Raw genomic sequence first — 19,182 nt, forward strand, 5'->3', positions numbered from 1 at the left:
TACAGTGGTATAGTTTATGGATGATTTAAGACTATATTTTGACAAAGGTACGATTCACGAAACGTAAAGTACAAGTTTTCTCAGTATACGATAGGACGTTCGAAAAACCGGAACCGGGACATAAGTCGAGTGACGACGTACGACTTATCGGAACGAAAATTACAAGACAACTATGCATGTGAATTTAATATAATATATAATTAATTATATAAATTAAATATATTATATTTATAATTAAAAAATATGTCGACAAACTAGAAGTTAAAAGATCATGAGCTGGATATCCATCCCATGCGATCGCATGGGAAATGGTCTTGGAGGCCATGCGATCGCATGGTAGCCCTGGACAGGCCACACCTATAAAAGCTCGAGATATCTACCTCTGTTTTAATTTAAAAATTACTCCGTATTATATTTATCAATTATATTATTATTATTATTATTATTATTATTATTATTATTATTATTATTATTATTATTATTATTATTATTATTATTATTAGTATTATTATTATTATTATTATTATTATTATTATTATTATTATTATTATTATTCTTATTATTATTAAGATTAATATTATTATTAATCTTATTATTATTAGTAGTATTTGTATTATTATTAGTATTATACATAAAATACTACGACGAGGTCATGAGCGTGTCACTTTCAAAATAGTTTTATGAGCGGGATAAAGCTAAGGAAATTATGGGTTATTGCCAAGGAGGTTATGGGTAATATTCATGGGTATTATTTGCAAGTCAAACCTAGTGTTATCATCTTCGTTACGTCTACGTACTTTTCTACAATATTGAATCTCAATATTGATATGTTGAGATCTACGGTTATTTGGTAATCCGTGTTTCGATCACATTTTGGTGAACGACTTTATATGCTGCTAAGGTGAGTTTCATAAGATCCCTTTTACTCTCTACATTTTTGGGCTGAGAATACATGCAAATGCTTTATTAACCGATATACAATATTTATATGTGTGAGTTTCATTGATCCCTTTTTAATTGCTTTTGCAATATATATTTTTGGGCTGAGAATACATGCACTTTATTTTAAACGCAATGGATACAAGTACATACTAAATTCTACACTGAGTTTGAACCGAAAATGCCTTAGCTTTGGTAACTGTTAACTGCCAGTTATAAGAACTGGTGGGCGCGAGTAGTAGTATATGGATCCATAGGGCTTGATATCCCCGTTCGAGCTAGAGCACTAGCCTTTTAACGGACGTATGCTATTTGAGAAGCGTACACATTGGTTTGCGTGTATTATTAAGATGATTATACAAAGGGTACAAATTATATATACGTTAAGTTTAGTTACCAGGGTGCTCAATTTCGTAGAATATTTTGATAAACGTTTCTGGATTGAACAACTGAAATCTTGTGATCCACCTTTATATACAGATTATGCGCAACATTAAAACTATGAACTCACCAACCTTTGTGTTGACACTTGTTAGCATGTTTATTCTCAGGTTTCCTAGAAGTCTTCCGCTGTTTGCTTAGATGTTAAACAAGCTATGTGCATGGAGTCTTACATGACATATTTTTCAAGGAGACGTTGCATTCACCAAATCATCACCATGTATCTTATTTTGACTGCATTGTCAACGGAAATACTGTTGTAAACTATTATTTATGGTGATTGTCTATATGTAAAAATCATCAGATGTCGAAAACCTTTGATTTAAATATTCATTTATGGTGTGCCTTTTCAAAAGAATGCAATGTTTACAAAACGTATCATATAGAGGTCAAATACCTCGCAATGAAATCAATGAATGACGTGTTCGTCCATATGGATTTGGAGCGATCGTCACAGTAAGTATTTATTTATTTAAATTATAATAATAATAATTATTATTATTATTATTATTATTATTATTATTATTATTATTATTATTATTATTATTATTATTATTATTATTATTATTATTATTAAGATTAATATTATTATTAATCTTATTATTATTAGTATTATTAATTAATATTATACATAAAATACTACGACGAGGTTATGAGCGTGTCACCTTCAAAATGGGTTTTCGAGCGGAATAGAGCTAAAGAAATTATGGGTCATAGCTATGGAGGTTATGGGTAATATTCGTGGGTAATATTCGCAAGTCAAAACTAGTGTTTATCATCTCTGTTACGTCTACGTACTTTCCTGCAATATTGAATCACAATATTGATACGTGAGCATTCATATCTTATCTTTTATTTATTAATTGTGTATCCATGTCTAGTGCTCGAGTATATATATTTATACATGATTGTATGCTAAATTTCGCGTTAAACAGTTTATAATGAATCACGAATTAAATACATATATTACTGGTAAAAGGTATATGATATACATGTTTTTGGAAAGCTGACGAAAAATCAATAACTTTTCATTTAGATATCGAATAATTTCGATGAACGGATTAAAAGATATGATCAACTGAATTATGATTGAAGTTAATTGAAATTGCTTTTGAATCTGCAATTAAGATTTAAACAACTTGTCTACGAGATTGATAAAATGGATTTTTAAATATTACCAGCCGAGAAAATGAATTCTTATATAAGACACATCTCGTTTTGTTGAACTATTGTCAAAATTGACTTTTTGAAACAACTTTCGATAACTTTTGTATGTCGATCTCGAGCATTAGGATTGTGATACACTATGACCTGACCTAGCTTGATAGACATTTATTGACCAACATATGTTCTCTAGGTTGAGATCTACGATTATTTGATATTCCGAGTTTCGGTCACATTACGATGAACGACTTTATATGCTGCTAAGGTGAGTTTATAGATTCCTTTTTAATTGCTTTTGCAATCTATATTTTTGGGCTGAGAATACATGCACTTTATTTTAAACGCAATGGATACAAGTACATACTAAATTCTACACCGGGTTTGAACCGAAAATCCCTTAGCTTTGGTAACTAGTAACTGCCGGTTATAAGAACTGGTGGGCGCGAGTAGTTATATATGGATCCATAGGGCTTGACATCCCCGTCCGAGCTAGAGCGCTAGCCTTTTAACGGACGTGTGTTATTTGAGTTTAGGACACGTTGGTTTGCGTGTATTAAAACGAATGGGGTATTTATCATTATAATGTTAAAGCTTAGTTACCAGGGTGTTCTGTTATGTAGAATCTATTGATAAACGTTTCTGGATGAAACAACTGAAATCTTGTGATCCACTTTTATATACAGATTATACGAAACACTAAAACTATGAACTCACCAACCTTTGTGTTGACACTTGTTAGCATGTTTATTCTCAGGTTTTCTAGAAGTCTTCCGCTGTTTGCTTATATGATAGACAAGCTATGTGCATGGAGTCTTACATGGCATATTTTTCAAGAAAACGTTGCATTCACCAAATCATCACCATGTATCTTATTTTGACTGCATTGTCAACGGAAGTACTGTTGTAAACTATTATTTACGGTGATTGTCTATATGTAGAAATCATCAGATGTCGAAAACCTTTGATTTAAATATTCATATATGGTTTGCCTTTTCAAACGAATGCAATGTTTATAAAACGTATCATATAGAGGTCAAATACCTCGCAATGAAATCGATGAATGACGTGTTCGTCCATATAGATTTGGAGCGATCGTCACACATGTTAACTATATATATAATCATATATATGTCATCATATAGTTTTTACAAGTTTTAACATTCGTGAATCACCAGTCAACTTGGGTGGTCAATTGTCTATATGAAACCTATTTCAATTAATCAAGTCTTAACAAGTTTGATTGCTTAACATGTTGGAAACACTTAATCATGTAAATAACAATTTCATTTAATATATGAAAACATGGAAAAGTTCGGGTCACTACATCTTTCACCTTGTCGCACACCATAGCCTTTTTCGCAAAAAGCCTTCTATTCATTTCTTGCCAAATAAAGTAGACTGAAGCTCCAAATAATAATTTCGCAACAATAACATTGGTCAACTTCTTTCCAGCACTCGGACCCAAACAAGCTACAAAATATCTCCATGATGGACCACCCATCGCAAACTTAGACAAGCTTTTGCTATATACCCACACTTGCGAAGAGAATGAACACTCAAAGAACAAATAATCATGAAAGTCAGCAACTTGCGAACACAATGAGCATACACTCAAGACAACAGTATTAAATCTTGTTTCCCATGCTTGTAATTTGTCGTGCGTTTTTATTTTCTTCCTCATTAGCAGCCACGTAATAAATGAGTGCCTAGGCACACAATTCACAAACCAAACAATATTATACGAAAAACTTTTTATAAAATAAAAATATTATAACATTCGTATAATTAACATTTTTTTTTCAACAATAATCATTTTCAACATATTAAACACCTCTTATAACAATTGTTAACAAAAGGTACTACAGTATCATTTTTATTTTTTTTACTTATATTATCATATATCTACTAATACCCACCAAAATTTTGGTCGTTTTACATGTACATGGATGTAGTTTTTGCCAAGGAAGGAATGTGTCAAATGAGCCACATTTAAGGGGTAAATATTGTAACATTTTAAGGGTATATACTACTATGTAGGGTAATTTGAGGGATCAAACATATAACTTTTAAAATTAATTTAATAATCAACAAAAAAAAAACTCACTCAATTTTTTAACGGGATTTATCTTTTTTTTCGTCGTGAGTTAGGTTTTTCTTTCCTCACCATTCAACTCGAAATAATTTTACGAACAAAAAGCAACTAATTATATCCGAAATGGAGTCTTTTTAAACAGAAAAACATTTTCAATAAATTATTTATATATATACTCTGTATATGTATAATAATAAACAAACTGAACTAATTATATTAAGCGGATGTCTAGAGCACATGATAAGTTTATGAGTTTGTAAGGGAAAATACATGGGTTCGAGTCTCATATCCTTTTTTTATATAGATATTTTGTACATAAATATCGTCTGATACTAAAAACAACTACCAAACAATATAAATCCAAATGCAACCGCAGCAACGCGCGGTCCGAACTCTTTCTAGTTATATACTAACTAATTATGTATGATACAATGTGGTTAAAGAAATTAAAAAGTTGCTAAAAAGATTGTAAAAAAAATGTTGAGGAAAGAATTAAAAAAAGGGCAAGGTTTAAAATTGTAATGATTGAAATCGTAAATATCACAAGGACTTAGGGGGCAAAGTAAAATAATTGAGAAGGGGAGAAGTTGAAAATTGCGGGGGGGGGGGGGGGGGGGGGGGCAAAAGAATAAGCTCGAGAGTGTAAAGTGTAATTTTACAATTGACTTTTTTGTGTTCTTGGTCCCTCCATTATACACCAAAAAGCTAACAGCGTTCATCCGCTTTTTTCTTTGGCTAACAACATCCTTCCGTTATCCCATTTAAACATACCGAGTTCCTCCGTCTAAGTTCCGTTAAAAATAGTCTATTACCCTTTGACATGTGTCTCGCATGTGAGAATAAATTCGTCATTTTACTCTTCTTCATTTGCTCTTTGTTCTTTCCTAAAATTACAAACCCTAATTGAAAAAAATATTTAAAATCAAACCTATAGAAAAACTACATCCATTAATCACATATTCATATCGTTTATCAATTACATCCCTAAAATCCCTACTGTAATCACATATTCATACACATTTGCACACTACTACTTAATGATTAAAAATCATGTGTATTTGCACCTGTATGAATAACCAACAGAAAAATAAATAAATAACTGTCATCCGAATATGTTCTTTGTTCAAGTTCATCTTCAATCTTCATCTCATTCAACTAACTCATGAACATCAAACATCAAAGATTGAATTCTCGAGTAACAACAAATTGATACATGAAACAGAAGCAATAGTAGTAATGGAAAAGTCATTAGCGTGTTGCAGTGACGAGTTGAATAGCTCAAATTTATAAACCCTAGAAATTGGGGACGAACTAAGACCACTTGCAATGGTTGGCGGCGTGAGTTGCTTTTTGTACCTTTTTGATGACTAGAACGTGTTGGTTGTTTTTATGGAGCAGTGGTGGTGTGAATTTTTGGTGTGGGTTAAAAGTATTATGATGATAAGATATAATTGTGTTAGGTATTAAAAGAGATATAAAATAATATTTTTAAATTAATAAAAAATTAAAAAAGTAAACAACAGCCGTTGTCATCCCTGTTGCAGGCTCAGGCATGGGCAGGTGACACATCACCCTCCCACGCCGTTTTTCTCCACCGCTACAACAGGTCTAAAATAGCTCAAATTTAAACAAAAACCGAAATTTACCAGAAGAAATCCCGACTGAGAATGCAATCCTTCTCATCAACATTAAAATTAACATCACTATTAACATCAAAATCCAAAACCTTTACTGACGGAAACAAAGAAATTGACGGTGCACACTTCGATACATTATGAGCTAATTCATCCTCTAAAAGATTCTGCAACCTCTTATTGTTATAATGAAGCAGAGGTTTGAAACTGATTTGACTTAATTGAACTGATAAATGTGTCGGTAATAATTCTTTCATATGCTTATATCTTTCTCTTTTGTTGCTACTACTGTTCCTTCTCCTCTTCAAAATAGTGCTCTTCATGCATCAATTAACATTTTGTAAACCTCCAATCGATATATTATCAGATATACGTATAGATATACGTATATATGATTCTGTAAATGTATATGTAGATTTGAGACTTGGAGTGTCTGTATATATGATGCTTTTTTGTTGGTGGAATGAAAATGAAATGAAGAAAATAAAAGATTTTTTGTGCCGTATATATTATCAGATATACGTATCATATTCTTTGGTCGCCAAGAAAAATCCGTGCGCCTACGGGCAAAGCGGACAATATCATGCTACGGGGAACGTGTTACCTGGGATGCTACAGATGGTATCAGAGCCAGGCCCCGGACCAAACGTGCACAGCGAGGACGCTGTGTCCCATTAGGGGGGAGGATTGTAACATCCGTGTTACATCCGTCCCACATCGGTTGGAGAGGGGAACGAAGTATGCCTTATAAGGGCGTGGAGACCTTTCCTAGCATGACGCGTTTTGGGACCACAAGCGCAGCAGATCTCATGAGAACTCTGCAGTTAAGCGTGCTCGGACGAGTGCACTACCAGGATCGGTATGTTTAAATGAGATAATGGAATGATAATGTTAGCCAAAAAAATCGGAGGGACGTTGTTAGTTTTTTGATATATAATGGAGGGATCTTACAATTTAAAAAAAAATGTTTGAAGTAGAATGGTAAAACCAAATCTTCCCGGCCATGACAGTGCCATGTGCCATCCAAGCCTACTACCTTTCTAATTTTTGATTATAAGTATAATTTTGGTCTTTTATGAAAGGCTGTAAGATATTTTTAGTAATAGCCAAATATAAGGTACGTCACCAAGCCATACATAGTTGATGGGCCTGAGTAAAAACTACACGAAAGATTTAAGCAATCTTAAATATGCAAAACAAAAACGTCAGCTACTTACTGTCCAAGTACATATAATAATTCCCCCTTTCCAAATCATATCATACGCCTAACCTATAGGATTTACTTTTCAAATGTCGAAAGGTCGGGATGGATTTCACACCACGTTTTGAAAGCCGAAGATGTGAAAGAAGGCGGAGACTAAATAGTTATGTATAGAAAACAAAGCAACCTAGCATCAAAGATCAAGTTTACAAAACAAAGCAACTTTTGTAACTTGAGGTAAATAAGTTTGCAGAAGATCATGTGTAATCCTCAAATTAAGTCTCTAAATGACAACACCTACCTTAGTTAACAAAAATAAAGTGTTTTTTCAGCTGAATAGTCCATAACTATTGTTGGTGCATAAAAGGCCCGAGTTCGGATCAACCACATGGAGTTGAAAGGCTTCATTTGTACTCCGTAGTTTAAAGATATCCAAAACCCACAAGTCGAATAAACGACTCCAGGCATCAATCTAATTCGATCAATTCGATCCGGTTCAACTAAATCGACACCCGAAAGTCAATGATTCGCTAGAAAATCGATCCGAATAGCTCCAACAGCTATCCAGGTTTTTGAATCCTTATCCAAGCTCGAAATCCTAAAAGAGTTGAGGATCAACATAAATTTGATATAAATTGTTCATTACACAATCATGTCAAGATTTGCATAGCAGAGTTTGAAGAAATTTTAAGCAAATATCAGTAAGGTGCATAAGTCTAATACAAACTGAAGCCATTAGCAACCTCAATTTTCTGCTTAACCCCCCCTATATAAACGAATATCGAACACAAACATTGCACATTGAATAAACAAACCACAATAACAGAATTATCCCAAACACTGAAACTGTTGGACTATAAAACATAAAACATCATTGTTTCAGAATCAACCAACATTCACATTTCACAAAACAACCAACAAAAACCACTTAATAACCAATTAACCACCACGAAGACGAAGAACGAGATGAAGAGTAGACTCCTTCTGAATGTTGTAGTCAGCAAGAGTCCTACCATCTTCCAACTGTTTTCCGGCAAAGATCAGCCTCTGCTGATCAGGCGGAATCCCCTCCTTATCTTGTATCTTCGTCTTCACATTATCGATCGTATCAGAACTCTCCACCTCCAACGTAATCGTCTTCCCAGTCAACGTCTTCACAAAAATCTGCATGCCTCCCCTCAACCTCAATACAAGATGAAGTGTAGACTCTTTCTGAATATTGTAATCCGCCAACGTTCGTCCATCTTCAAGCTGTTTACCAGCAAAAATCAACCTCTGCTGATCTGGTGGGATACCCTCCTTATCTTGTATCTTCGTTTTCACGTTATCAATGGTGTCAGAACTCTCGACCTCTAAAGTTATCGTCTTTCCGGTTAACGTCTTGACGAAAACCTGCATACCACCGCGCAAACGAAGAACGAGATGAAGAGTAGACTCTTTCTGGATATTGTAATCGGCAAGTGTACGGCCGTCTTCAAGCTGTTTTCCGGCGAAAATCAGCCTCTGCTGATCAGGGGGAATACCTTCCTTATCCTGTATCTTGGTTTTCACGTTGTCAATGGTGTCGGAACTTTCAACTTCCAAAGTGATGGTCTTACCTGTAAGAGTCTTTACAAATATCTACATCTGTATAAAATAATGATAACATTGTAAGAATCATAATCTCAACAGCAAAATAATAACAAAAAAAAAAAAAAAACAAGTATAGTAAAAAATTTAGACCACATATAGATATGTTCAAAAATTCTATTTATCAAGGGACATAAAAATAAGGACTTTAAATGTGATTATGTAAGCCACTAAAAGTCATTAGGAGAAAGTAGGCTTGGACCCGAGCCTAAGCTCGGGTGCTACACGTCAGAAACAGCAACAATAAGTCGGAACATCAAATTGAACATAAACAGATGGAGTATTAATTAAATATAGAACAATTCCGTTATGATGAATACGAAAAAATTGATTTTGCAATAAATATAACAAATACTAGCAGATCTATTGGTAAAATCAAAAATTAAACTTTCAAATATTAAAATTATTACAAAACTATGAAACGAAGATGGAAGCCTATATTGAATTCGAATCAATTGCTTAGCACGTAATTCAAGCAATAGAATTAAAATAAAATTTAAATAGAAGAAAGAAGGTATACCTTGAGAGACTTGAAAGATGAATATATCTGCGAGAAATAGAAATTAGGTTTTGTTTTAGAAGGCTTATTTATCGACTTAGAATGCAACTGTTAGGAATTGGGGATGAAATTAGGTTCTATTTATAGGGCAAAGGGGTTAGAGGATATCCAATGAAAAAATGACACGTTGTTTTGATTAAGTCGCCTTTCTTGGTAATCAAACAGTGTTGGACAATTTTTTTTGGTCGCGAATGTTCTGGAACACATTTACGAAAAGGAATAGATCTTCATTATTGTTGAGGGACCGTTGTGTAAATTGAGACAAATTTGAGGGGCCGTTTGTACTGTGAAAGCAAACTCAAAACGACAATTCGAAATAACTGAAACGGCGAAATTCGCCACGCATTTTAGTATATAGGTATAATATAATTTATTCAAATTTTTTTCTTTTTTCTTCGAAAAAATGATAACATTAAAACGAATTCGAAGATGTACACGTACAACTGATACAAAGAATTCAACAATGAACCCTAGTCAAACTAAACAAACCAAATCAAATGACTCACTAACAAGGTGAACTAACCAGTTTAATCTAGTATACGAAGTAAAAACAAGGCTATAACGAACGGGAACTCAAATAGCGGCAACACTTATAATACATCAAACAAACGGCAAAAGCTGAAACCGTCAAAGAAGAACATCTGGCCAGAAAAAGGATCTGATAACCACCAAACCTACGCCTGCGAAAAAGAAAATCACATCAAAAAAATTCGCAACCCATCACAAGCATAAAGCTAGAACTATACGAATGGAGTTTGCCGCCTGATTATCCGAGAAAAAGGGAGACGAAAGGGATATTACGATTGTGAAGAACAGAACTACAACGAGAAGCTAAACCACAAGGAGCTCAAAGCACCCAAGAAAAGGTGCCACGAAAGAATAACAGGTCGAGAAGACATCGGCCGAAGAGAATTCATCTACCTTTAATAAAATCCGTTTAATCGAAATTTATCACATAATCAATCACTTTAGTTAGACATACACATAGACAAAAGCTTGGTCACAATTTTATATTGCACACCAATGAGGCTAATTGACCTATAATCTTTTATGAGCGTGGAATTACACTTCTACAGAATAAGTGTAAAGAAGGAGGAATTGCATCCCCTTCGGGATATAGCAAGAAGAGTGAAAATCACCAGTAAACGCTTCAATATCGTCTTTTAGTATCTCCCACAAACGTGTAATGAATCTGAATGAGAAATCATCAGGGCCCAGAGACTTGTCATTACCACGCGACCACACAACAACTTTGAATTCAGTTTATGAGAATGACGCGTTTAAAAACTCTACTTGTTGCAAAGAAAGAGACCGAAATTGTTTACTTGGATGCTGAATATTTGCACAAGGTCTAACTTTAAATTTATCACAAAAATATCTAAAAATTGTTAGAATGTTATAATTCACCCATTATTCTTATTGATCAAACACGCCAAATATATAATACATGATCTGAGCTCATATCCCTTGATTTTAGGGATTATGTCTCTTGCTACATTTAATACTAGATATGCCTATATTTAATATGAGATACGCTAGATATTACATATGATGTATTCTATGTTTAATATCCGTTAACATCCCCCCGCAGTTTGAGCGGGAGAGGAATGAACGATCAAACTGGATTAAAACGCTAAAAACTAAATAACATTCTTCTTTCCGAGCAGACTGATATTCGTTGATGTGGTTGCGTATTGCTTGACTGCGTTTCCTTTTCCGTAACGTTTTTTTTTACGTCGTGGCTTGCTTTGCCTAAAGATTGAGTAGGACTTGGGCATTGAACTTTGTCGACGATAACCAGTCTTTATCTGAAGAGATTATTATTCTTCTTATTTTTTTTCGAGGTTTGGAACCTAGTCTAGCTAGGCAGCTCATCCTCACGCCGATAATAAACTAATACTATATATACATATATATATATACATATATATATATATATATATACATATATATATATATATAATGCAAATAATATTAAAATACAAGTGGGGTTGAAAAGCATTCAATCATATTCCACATATGTCGGTTGTTGTCTTTGCACACCTACAAAATGTGTGGCATGTGAATCCACTTCATATGTATTGGTTACTAATAAATAATTGTGGCTAGAGAGAGCAAATATGCCAGCTATATGCCACTTTGAGATGGAGAAAAAAAAAATTGGAGCCGGATAGGAAAGAGAAGATGGCTCGAGAGCTTGGGTTGTAGCCGAGATGACTGTGGCCAAGAAACCAGATAATTTGGTGATAAAGAAATGAAAACGATGATCATGTCATCGTGAAGAAAAAGAAATGAAGAACAGAGAAGATGGATTCTCCGTGGGTGATTTCAAAGAACAGAGGAAGGTTTTTTTTGATATATATATATATATATATATATATATATATATATATATATATATATATATATATATATATATATATATATATATATATTCTTTGAAAGAAATTGAAGAACAAACGAGTCATAGAAAGAAGACGGAAGCTGAAACAGTGTATATTTCAACCGTGATGTTCCTGCTCTGGTGGTGAGATGACGGTGTATATTTCAACCGTGATTTGAAAGAAGACGGGAGCTGAAACGGTTTATATTTCAACCGTGATGTTGCAGCTCCGGTGGTGAGATGACGGTGTATATTTCAACCATGATTTGAAAGAGGACGGGAGCTGAAACGGTGTATATTTCAACTGTGATGTTGCTGCTCCGGTGGTGAGATGACGGTGTATATTTCAACCGTGATGTGGGGTTTTTTTTTATATTTTTTTTGATGAATTTTGCAGGAAATTGAAATGCAAAAGAAAATATAGATAGAAGACCGAAGAGGTTCGGTATTGATGGTGAATAGGAAGATTTGCAACGGTGTATATTTCAACCGTGAGTTTTTCAAGAAACTGAAGAAAGATAGATAGAAGGCCGAAGTAGAGGTTCGGTATTGATGGGTTAGGAAGATTTGATGGGTGGTAGAGCAGAAGCGGCACACATTCGGCCGACTAGGTTTTGGATCAAACCCTCTGATACCATGTTAGAATGTTATAATTCACCCATAATTCTTATTGATCAAACACGCCAAATATATAATACATGATCTGAGCTCATATCCCTTGATTTTAGGGATTATGTCTCTTGCTACATTTAATACTAGATATGCCTATATTTAATATGAGATACGCTAGATATTACATATGATATATTCTATGTTTAATATCCGTTAACAAAAATGAGGCTTTAACTTCCTGCGGATCAAAAAGCCATAAACTGTTTGACATGACACCACTGATCGCGAGCTTTTGTCAGGTACGATTGATAGAAGAGTGAAAAAACTTGAGTTCTTGTCACCAAATAAACACCAAATTTTCTTATTCTTTTGAGCCATATTCTTTTCATCTACTAGATCAACAAAGGTTAAGTCTTATAAAATTGAGGATCTGTGTTGGACAGGATTATCAGTATCAAGAATTTGTTTATCAATTTCCTCCAAATCTTCAAGAATTTTCATACGATTAGCAATGGCCAATTGTTTCCTTGAGTTTTCCTTTAATAACTTTATTTTTAAAGGAGACAAGAGCATTTGGATGATTAACACAAGATGCCTCCTGCCAACCAACAGCAACCGCATCATCAAAATCGGTGCAAGCAAACCCAAGACGAGAAAACCTTAAAAGGGGTAGGACCGTAGTCTATAACTTCACTATTTAGGAGAATGGGACAGTGATCCGACCATAGATATAGATTAGTCAAAATATTACCGACCACATTAGGAAATAAATCCAAGATTTTATTGGTGACCACAAATCTGTCACCCAAAGGAATATCAAATAAGTTAGATGAGTGAATAAACAAAGTTAAATCAGTTGTTGATATGATGATTATGATTTTATAGTTATTTTAATTTTAATTTAATCAATGAAAGTAGTTAGATAGAAGTACGGAACAACCACTAGTAATAATAAAAATCAATAAGTTTTTATTTGGTTCAAAAGTGTTTACAGCAAAAGCCATTGAAGTAACTAACCATCATTTAACATTACATGAAAAACAGATGGATCATACACAAAAATCAAGTATTGCAATAACCACAATTACTGTTTCATTCATTCAATCATTCAACCTAACATAAACATCAACAAAAAAACAAATCATTATTCACATTCACAATCAAATAAACCATAACCACCAAATCACACATCAAACTCAAAACCCTCCACGAAGACGAAGCACCAAATGAAGAGTCGATTCCTTCTGTATATTGTAATCAGCCAAAGTCCTACCATCTTCAAGCTGTTTACCAGCAAAAATAAGCCTCTGCTGATCTGGCGGGATACCCTCCTTATCTTGAGTCTTAGCCTTCACATTATCAATGGTGTCTGAACTTTCAACCTCCAATGTGATAGTCTTTCTAGTCAAAGTCTTCACAAAAATCTGCATACCGCCACGCAGACGAAGAACGAGATAGAGAGTCGACTCTTTCTGAATGTTGTAATCCGCCAACGTTCGTCCATCTTCAAGCTGTTTCCCAGCAAAAATAAGCCTCTGCTGATCTGGCGGGATCCCTTCCTTATCTTGAATCTTAGCCTTCACATTGTTAATGGTGTCTGAACTTTCGACCTCTAAAGTGATAGTCTTTCCGGTCAACGTCTTAACAAAGATTTTCATGCCACCTCTCAATCTGAGAACAAGGTGGAGTGTGGATTCTTTTTGGATGTTGTAGTCAGCTAAGGTTTGACCGTCTTCAAGTTGCTTACCAGCAAATATAAGCCTTTGCTGGTTTGGTGGGATCCCTTCCTTATCTTGGATCGTAGCCTTAACATTGTCAATGGTATTGGACGTCTCGACATCGAGAGTAATCGTTTTACCAGTGAGAGTTTTAACAAAGATCTGCATCTGTATTATTAACAAAAGTATAATCAATTAAAAGAAGTATAGCCAAATTAGAACAATTCGATAGGATTATGACTCGAGTAACACAGAATCTGATACATCATTTGAAGGAATTACTATATCATCAACAATAAATTAAAGAACTGATCATAATCAGGTGCTTATTAAAATGCAGACCAAATTCAATTAGAAATTTAAGAATAAAAAGTTATTACAAACGACAGATTATGTATTGATAAGCACATACATAACCAAGGTTGCAAAAGACGTGAGACGCAGTCGAGACGGTCGAGTTCTAAAAAGGTCGAAACGGACGTTGACCAAAGTTGACTTTTAAATATATAAGTATATAAACTTATCTTAAAGTCAAAAACTTTAATTGACTAATTTGTCCTCATAATCGTCATCACCATTAATTTAATACAGAAAATTCAAACTAAAATACGACAAATTTGACCGATTTTACAGACTTTCTGAATTTTCCCAATTTTGACAAACTTTGACCTGATTTTTTCAACTTTGACCTGAAGTTTGACCGTTGACTGTCATATTAGACGGTTTTCTTCGAGACAGGACGGGCTAGTCACTAAAGCGTCGCAACGGCTCGAGACAGGGTCTTTTGCAACAGTGTACATAACAAATAAGAAAATTTTGGAATGAAAAAGGGTAGGTTTAAAGCTTAACAATTTAAAGCAACCATAGCACAGTTACACAGATCTACAGTAATTTCATAGAACTGTTCGTAAACGTAACAGAGCTAGGGATTAAAGTATTATACGAGATGGAGAATGCAAATCATCGAACCGAAAATTAAAACCCTAATTCAATTCAAGTTAATAGACAGGAACATAATTCAAGTATATAAAAACTAAGATCGAGATAATGGTAAAGAAAGAATGTTACCTTTGAGAAATTTGATTGATGAAAACTACGAGAAGAAACTTTGAGATTTGAGAGAAATTAATCGATTGTAATGAGTTTGTGATGAATGAATTCAGTAGGGATGAGCAGATTTCCCGATTTCCCGAAACCGAACCGGTGCCGGTACCAAAAATCGGTACAGGTCGGGATTCGGTATCGGTTCCGGTCCTTGATTTTAAGCTAATTCGGTATCGGTATTTTTCGGTACGGTACCATTCGGTATCGGTCTAATTCGGTATCGGTATTTTTCGGTACGGTACTGAAAAAATAGAAAAAACGTATTTAAACCGTATTAAATACATGTAAAAATCGAAAAAAATGTAAATTCGGGACAAACGGTATAGTACCGAAAATTACCGGTACCGAACCGGTACCGGTATTGGAAAAACGGTACGGTACCGGTATTCGAAATTGGGTAAATTCGGTACCGGTACTTTTCGGTTCCGGTACAGTTCGGTACCGGTTCCGTACCGTGCTCATCCCTTTCATGGGGAAAAATTAGGGTTGATTTATAGGCCGTATCAAAGAGAGTAGGTTAATAGAAATCCAATTAGAATTAGAATGTGATGTTACAATGAAGTCGTTGATTATTGCCTCGTGACGCCAAGTTAGGAATCATACGGAAACTATAATTATAATTGTCATTGTCATGTCATTGTCACCTTGCTTTATTATTTTTTTGGTAGCCTGGGTATCCAACATTTTTTAACTCACTAATTCCAGGGCGACTACCCTCTTTGCGAGCAGTTCGGAGTCGTTACAGGCGAACCTCCGTGGCCATGAGGGAGAATAACTCTGTGGGTTCAAGGAATCGAACCCGGTCTTACCATGTCACCACCACCCTCATAGTTGTCACCTTGCTTTATTACCACAGAGTATAATAAAACTTTTTAAAATTAACTATAAAATTTAATATTTCTTTCTAATATGGATTTTTATTAATGACAACTTTATATTAAATTAAATTATTATATAAAAGAAAATAAGTTATATGGAGTATATGGTATTGTTTTTTTTAATGACTATATCGAAATCGAATGCTTTTATTTGTCACACACACGTGTTAGGAGGAAACCTAATTCGCGACGATGTTGGCAGTACTATCGAAGGTTGGGAAACCCCCTAGAGACCTTCTCAATCCGCATTGATGTTAGCAATACCATCAAAGATTAGAAACTCTCTGCTTGGAGTGAGAATCGAACCTGAGTTGGCAGTACCCCAGTTGAATCTCACCCTCATACCACTCAAGTCAAGCTTCAGTGGTGATAATTAATTTAATTACCACTCAACACAGAGTAATTAGTTTATTAGTTATTGTAAAACCCCGTTTTTCTAAACATGACGCTTGGGGCGTCATACGGAGTCCAAAGGTGCGTATTTAATTCTTTTGAACGTTATTGCATGACCAAGTTTAACTTATGGTGTTTTTAAAATGAAATTGGGTACGATCAGGTCATCTGTCGCATTTTGATAAGGATTGTCGCGTTCCAGTTGGTCGCGACCCGACACAAGACCAAAACGCGATGGATAATTTCCTCGAATCCCTGATCACCTAGTCGCGTTTGAGTTGAATGTATCGCGTATGGGAGTGTCGCGAAACGCGACAAGCAGTCGCGAAACGCGACATATGTGCAGGAAGTCTATTTTAAGCTCGTTTTAAGGGTATTTTGGGGGTGTTTTGGTAATTTTACATATGGACAGTTTTAGAGCCATAAGACTGATTCATGGGTCAATCTTATCCTGTAACAACCCAACCCATTGACCAACCGAGAGCGCACCATAAAAAAAAAATTTCAAACAGGCCTGCCCAGACTAGGCGCGCAGCGCGCAACCCAGTCTGTGCGCGGCGCGCACACTGCCGGACAGCTTCTGTCCAAAAAGTGCATTTTTCGTTTAATGATCTCGCTCTTCCCGGCACTTTTAGACATAACGCTTTTTACCACATATTACAATATGAAAAACTAACACGATTCAATCATAAAACGAGTTTTACAATGCGGGGCCCACATATGCCCAAAATACCCTTGAGTTCAAAATAAAAGTTTCGATCACAAAAAACTTTAATTTCCAAACGTCACTTAGAGCATGGTGTTTGGGGTTAAACTACCCAATCTTGGTCGAACTTCCAAAAGCTAAAACCCCCGAGATCCACTATTCCAAGCTAATACCTTTGCCCTTATCCAAGCCGGATCCTAAAAAGGTAAAAAAACGAGAGGGTAAGCTAACGCTTAGTGAATGCAATAATTATACACATACATATATAATATACCTACTTGCAAACACTTACACAAATACCTCATACACGCTAGCAATTTATATAGCATACCATCGCAATCATAACGCTAAACCTTCAAGACCACAAGCTAGCACAATAATAGCATATATAACTCGAATAGTATAATAAACTACACAACAACACGTAACCATGGTTAACCAATAGTACAAGGGAATGGTACTCGAATTTTCCATCGGTGTTCATAACAACCGTTAGTGTACAACGACATATATCACTAACCCCTGAGTGGTTTGGACAACGCATATCCATCAAAGTAACCGTTAGTGTACAACGACATATATCACTAACTCTTGGGTGGTTTGGACAACGCATATCCGTTTATGGCAATCGTTAGTGTTCAACGACATATATCACTAACTCTTGGGTGGTTTGAACAATGCATATCCGATCCTACCCCTGCCCCACAAATAAATACATTATATACATACACGTGTAATTATTCCACTCACCTTATCATCTCGGTGAGATTTCCAATCAATACTTGTAACCTTCAATGCGAGTCACCTAATACAATTAATGCCCAATTAATACACATAACAAGTTGGATTGTGCACCAACCTTACTAGTGCATTTATGACCCAAGAGGTTATTTATGACTCATTTGCACTAGAATCACCCAACCGAGGTCTAAATCCCCAACTTAATCACTAAAGGCTAATGATTAACTAACCATTTAAGACTCTTTAGAACCATTTATTACTTGAAACCCTAGGTTGGTCATTCATGAGTCTTCATGACTCAATCTTACCCAAAACCCCCAAAAATCACCCACAATGGGTTTTGTGTTCATCACTAACCCAAACCCTAACCCTTAATCAAATCAAACCAAGGAAATCAAGATTAAGACTTACCACCACAATCAAAAAGTAGCTAGTGATGAGATGAACAACTTTATAACTCGAGCTAAGAACCGAAACTAGCTTCTTCTACCTTTGCTTGAGCTTTCTCACACTAGAAATCTCTCTCTCTATCTCTAAAATTGATGTAGAAGAGATGAAGTAGTTGAAAGTGGAGTAATGACACCCCAAGATCTGATCTAGTGGCCTTAAACTCGTCCCCAAGTGAATTGACCAAAAAGCCCTTCAAAATATCCAATTAAAAGAAACAGGAACTGCCAGCTGGAAAGGGTGCGCGGCGCTCTCCCTTACATGTGCGCGGCGCACACAATGGTCTGAAAGGATTCTGATCACAGTTTAATTGCACACTGATTTCCTACACTTCAAGTATCTTATTTACACTTATGTACAATACATATTAGGGTGTTACATATCCTCATTTTTCACACCATAAACTCTCTCATCTTCAAATCCTAGAGAGAGGAAGTGTTTTAGTGAGAGGAAACTCCATTTGGAGAAGAAAGAGGTTGATTCGGCTTAAAGTACAAGGGTTAAGGTTGTTCTACTCGTTAACGGCATCATTTTGGTGGTA

General features: G+C 35.0%; 1 protein-coding gene across 4 annotated transcripts; it reads right to left on the bottom strand.

The window, feature by feature from the left end:
* Window positions 1-8,410: 8,410 nt before the first annotated feature.
* LOC139877445 (polyubiquitin-like) lies at window positions 8,411-14,540 on the bottom strand. Of its 4 annotated transcripts, none has more exons than XM_071864874.1 (2): window positions 14,073-14,540; window positions 8,411-9,091 (listed from the first exon to the last, which is right to left on the bottom strand). In XM_071864874.1, the coding sequence occupies exons 1-2, from the start codon at window positions 14,538-14,540 to the stop codon at window positions 8,411-8,413; spliced, it is 1,149 nt and encodes a 382-aa protein (XP_071720975.1). The 4 variants fall into 4 exon arrangements, with proteins under 4 accessions (XP_071720975.1, XP_071720976.1, XP_071720978.1 ...); XM_071864875.1 differs by having other exon boundaries at window positions 8,411-8,917; window positions 13,998-14,540; XM_071864877.1 differs by having other exon boundaries at window positions 8,411-8,907; window positions 13,982-14,312.
* Between the last annotated feature and the right edge of the window lie 4,642 nt (window positions 14,541-19,182).

This window comes from Rutidosis leptorrhynchoides, chromosome 11 (assembly GCF_046630445.1).
Source record: "Rutidosis leptorrhynchoides isolate AG116_Rl617_1_P2 chromosome 11, CSIRO_AGI_Rlap_v1, whole genome shotgun sequence".
Taxonomy (NCBI): domain Eukaryota; kingdom Viridiplantae; phylum Streptophyta; class Magnoliopsida; order Asterales; family Asteraceae; genus Rutidosis; species Rutidosis leptorrhynchoides.

Excerpts from the sequence above, each read along its gene's own strand:
- LOC139877445 (XM_071864874.1), bottom strand. The coding sequence starts at position 14,540 with ATGCAGATCTTTGTTAAAACTCTCACTGGTAAAACGATTACTCTCGAT. Across the intron at positions 9,092-14,072 it reads GTGGCGGTATGCAGATTTTT|ATATTTGTAAAGACTCTTAC; the intron begins GTGAAGACTTTG and ends ATACAGATGTAG.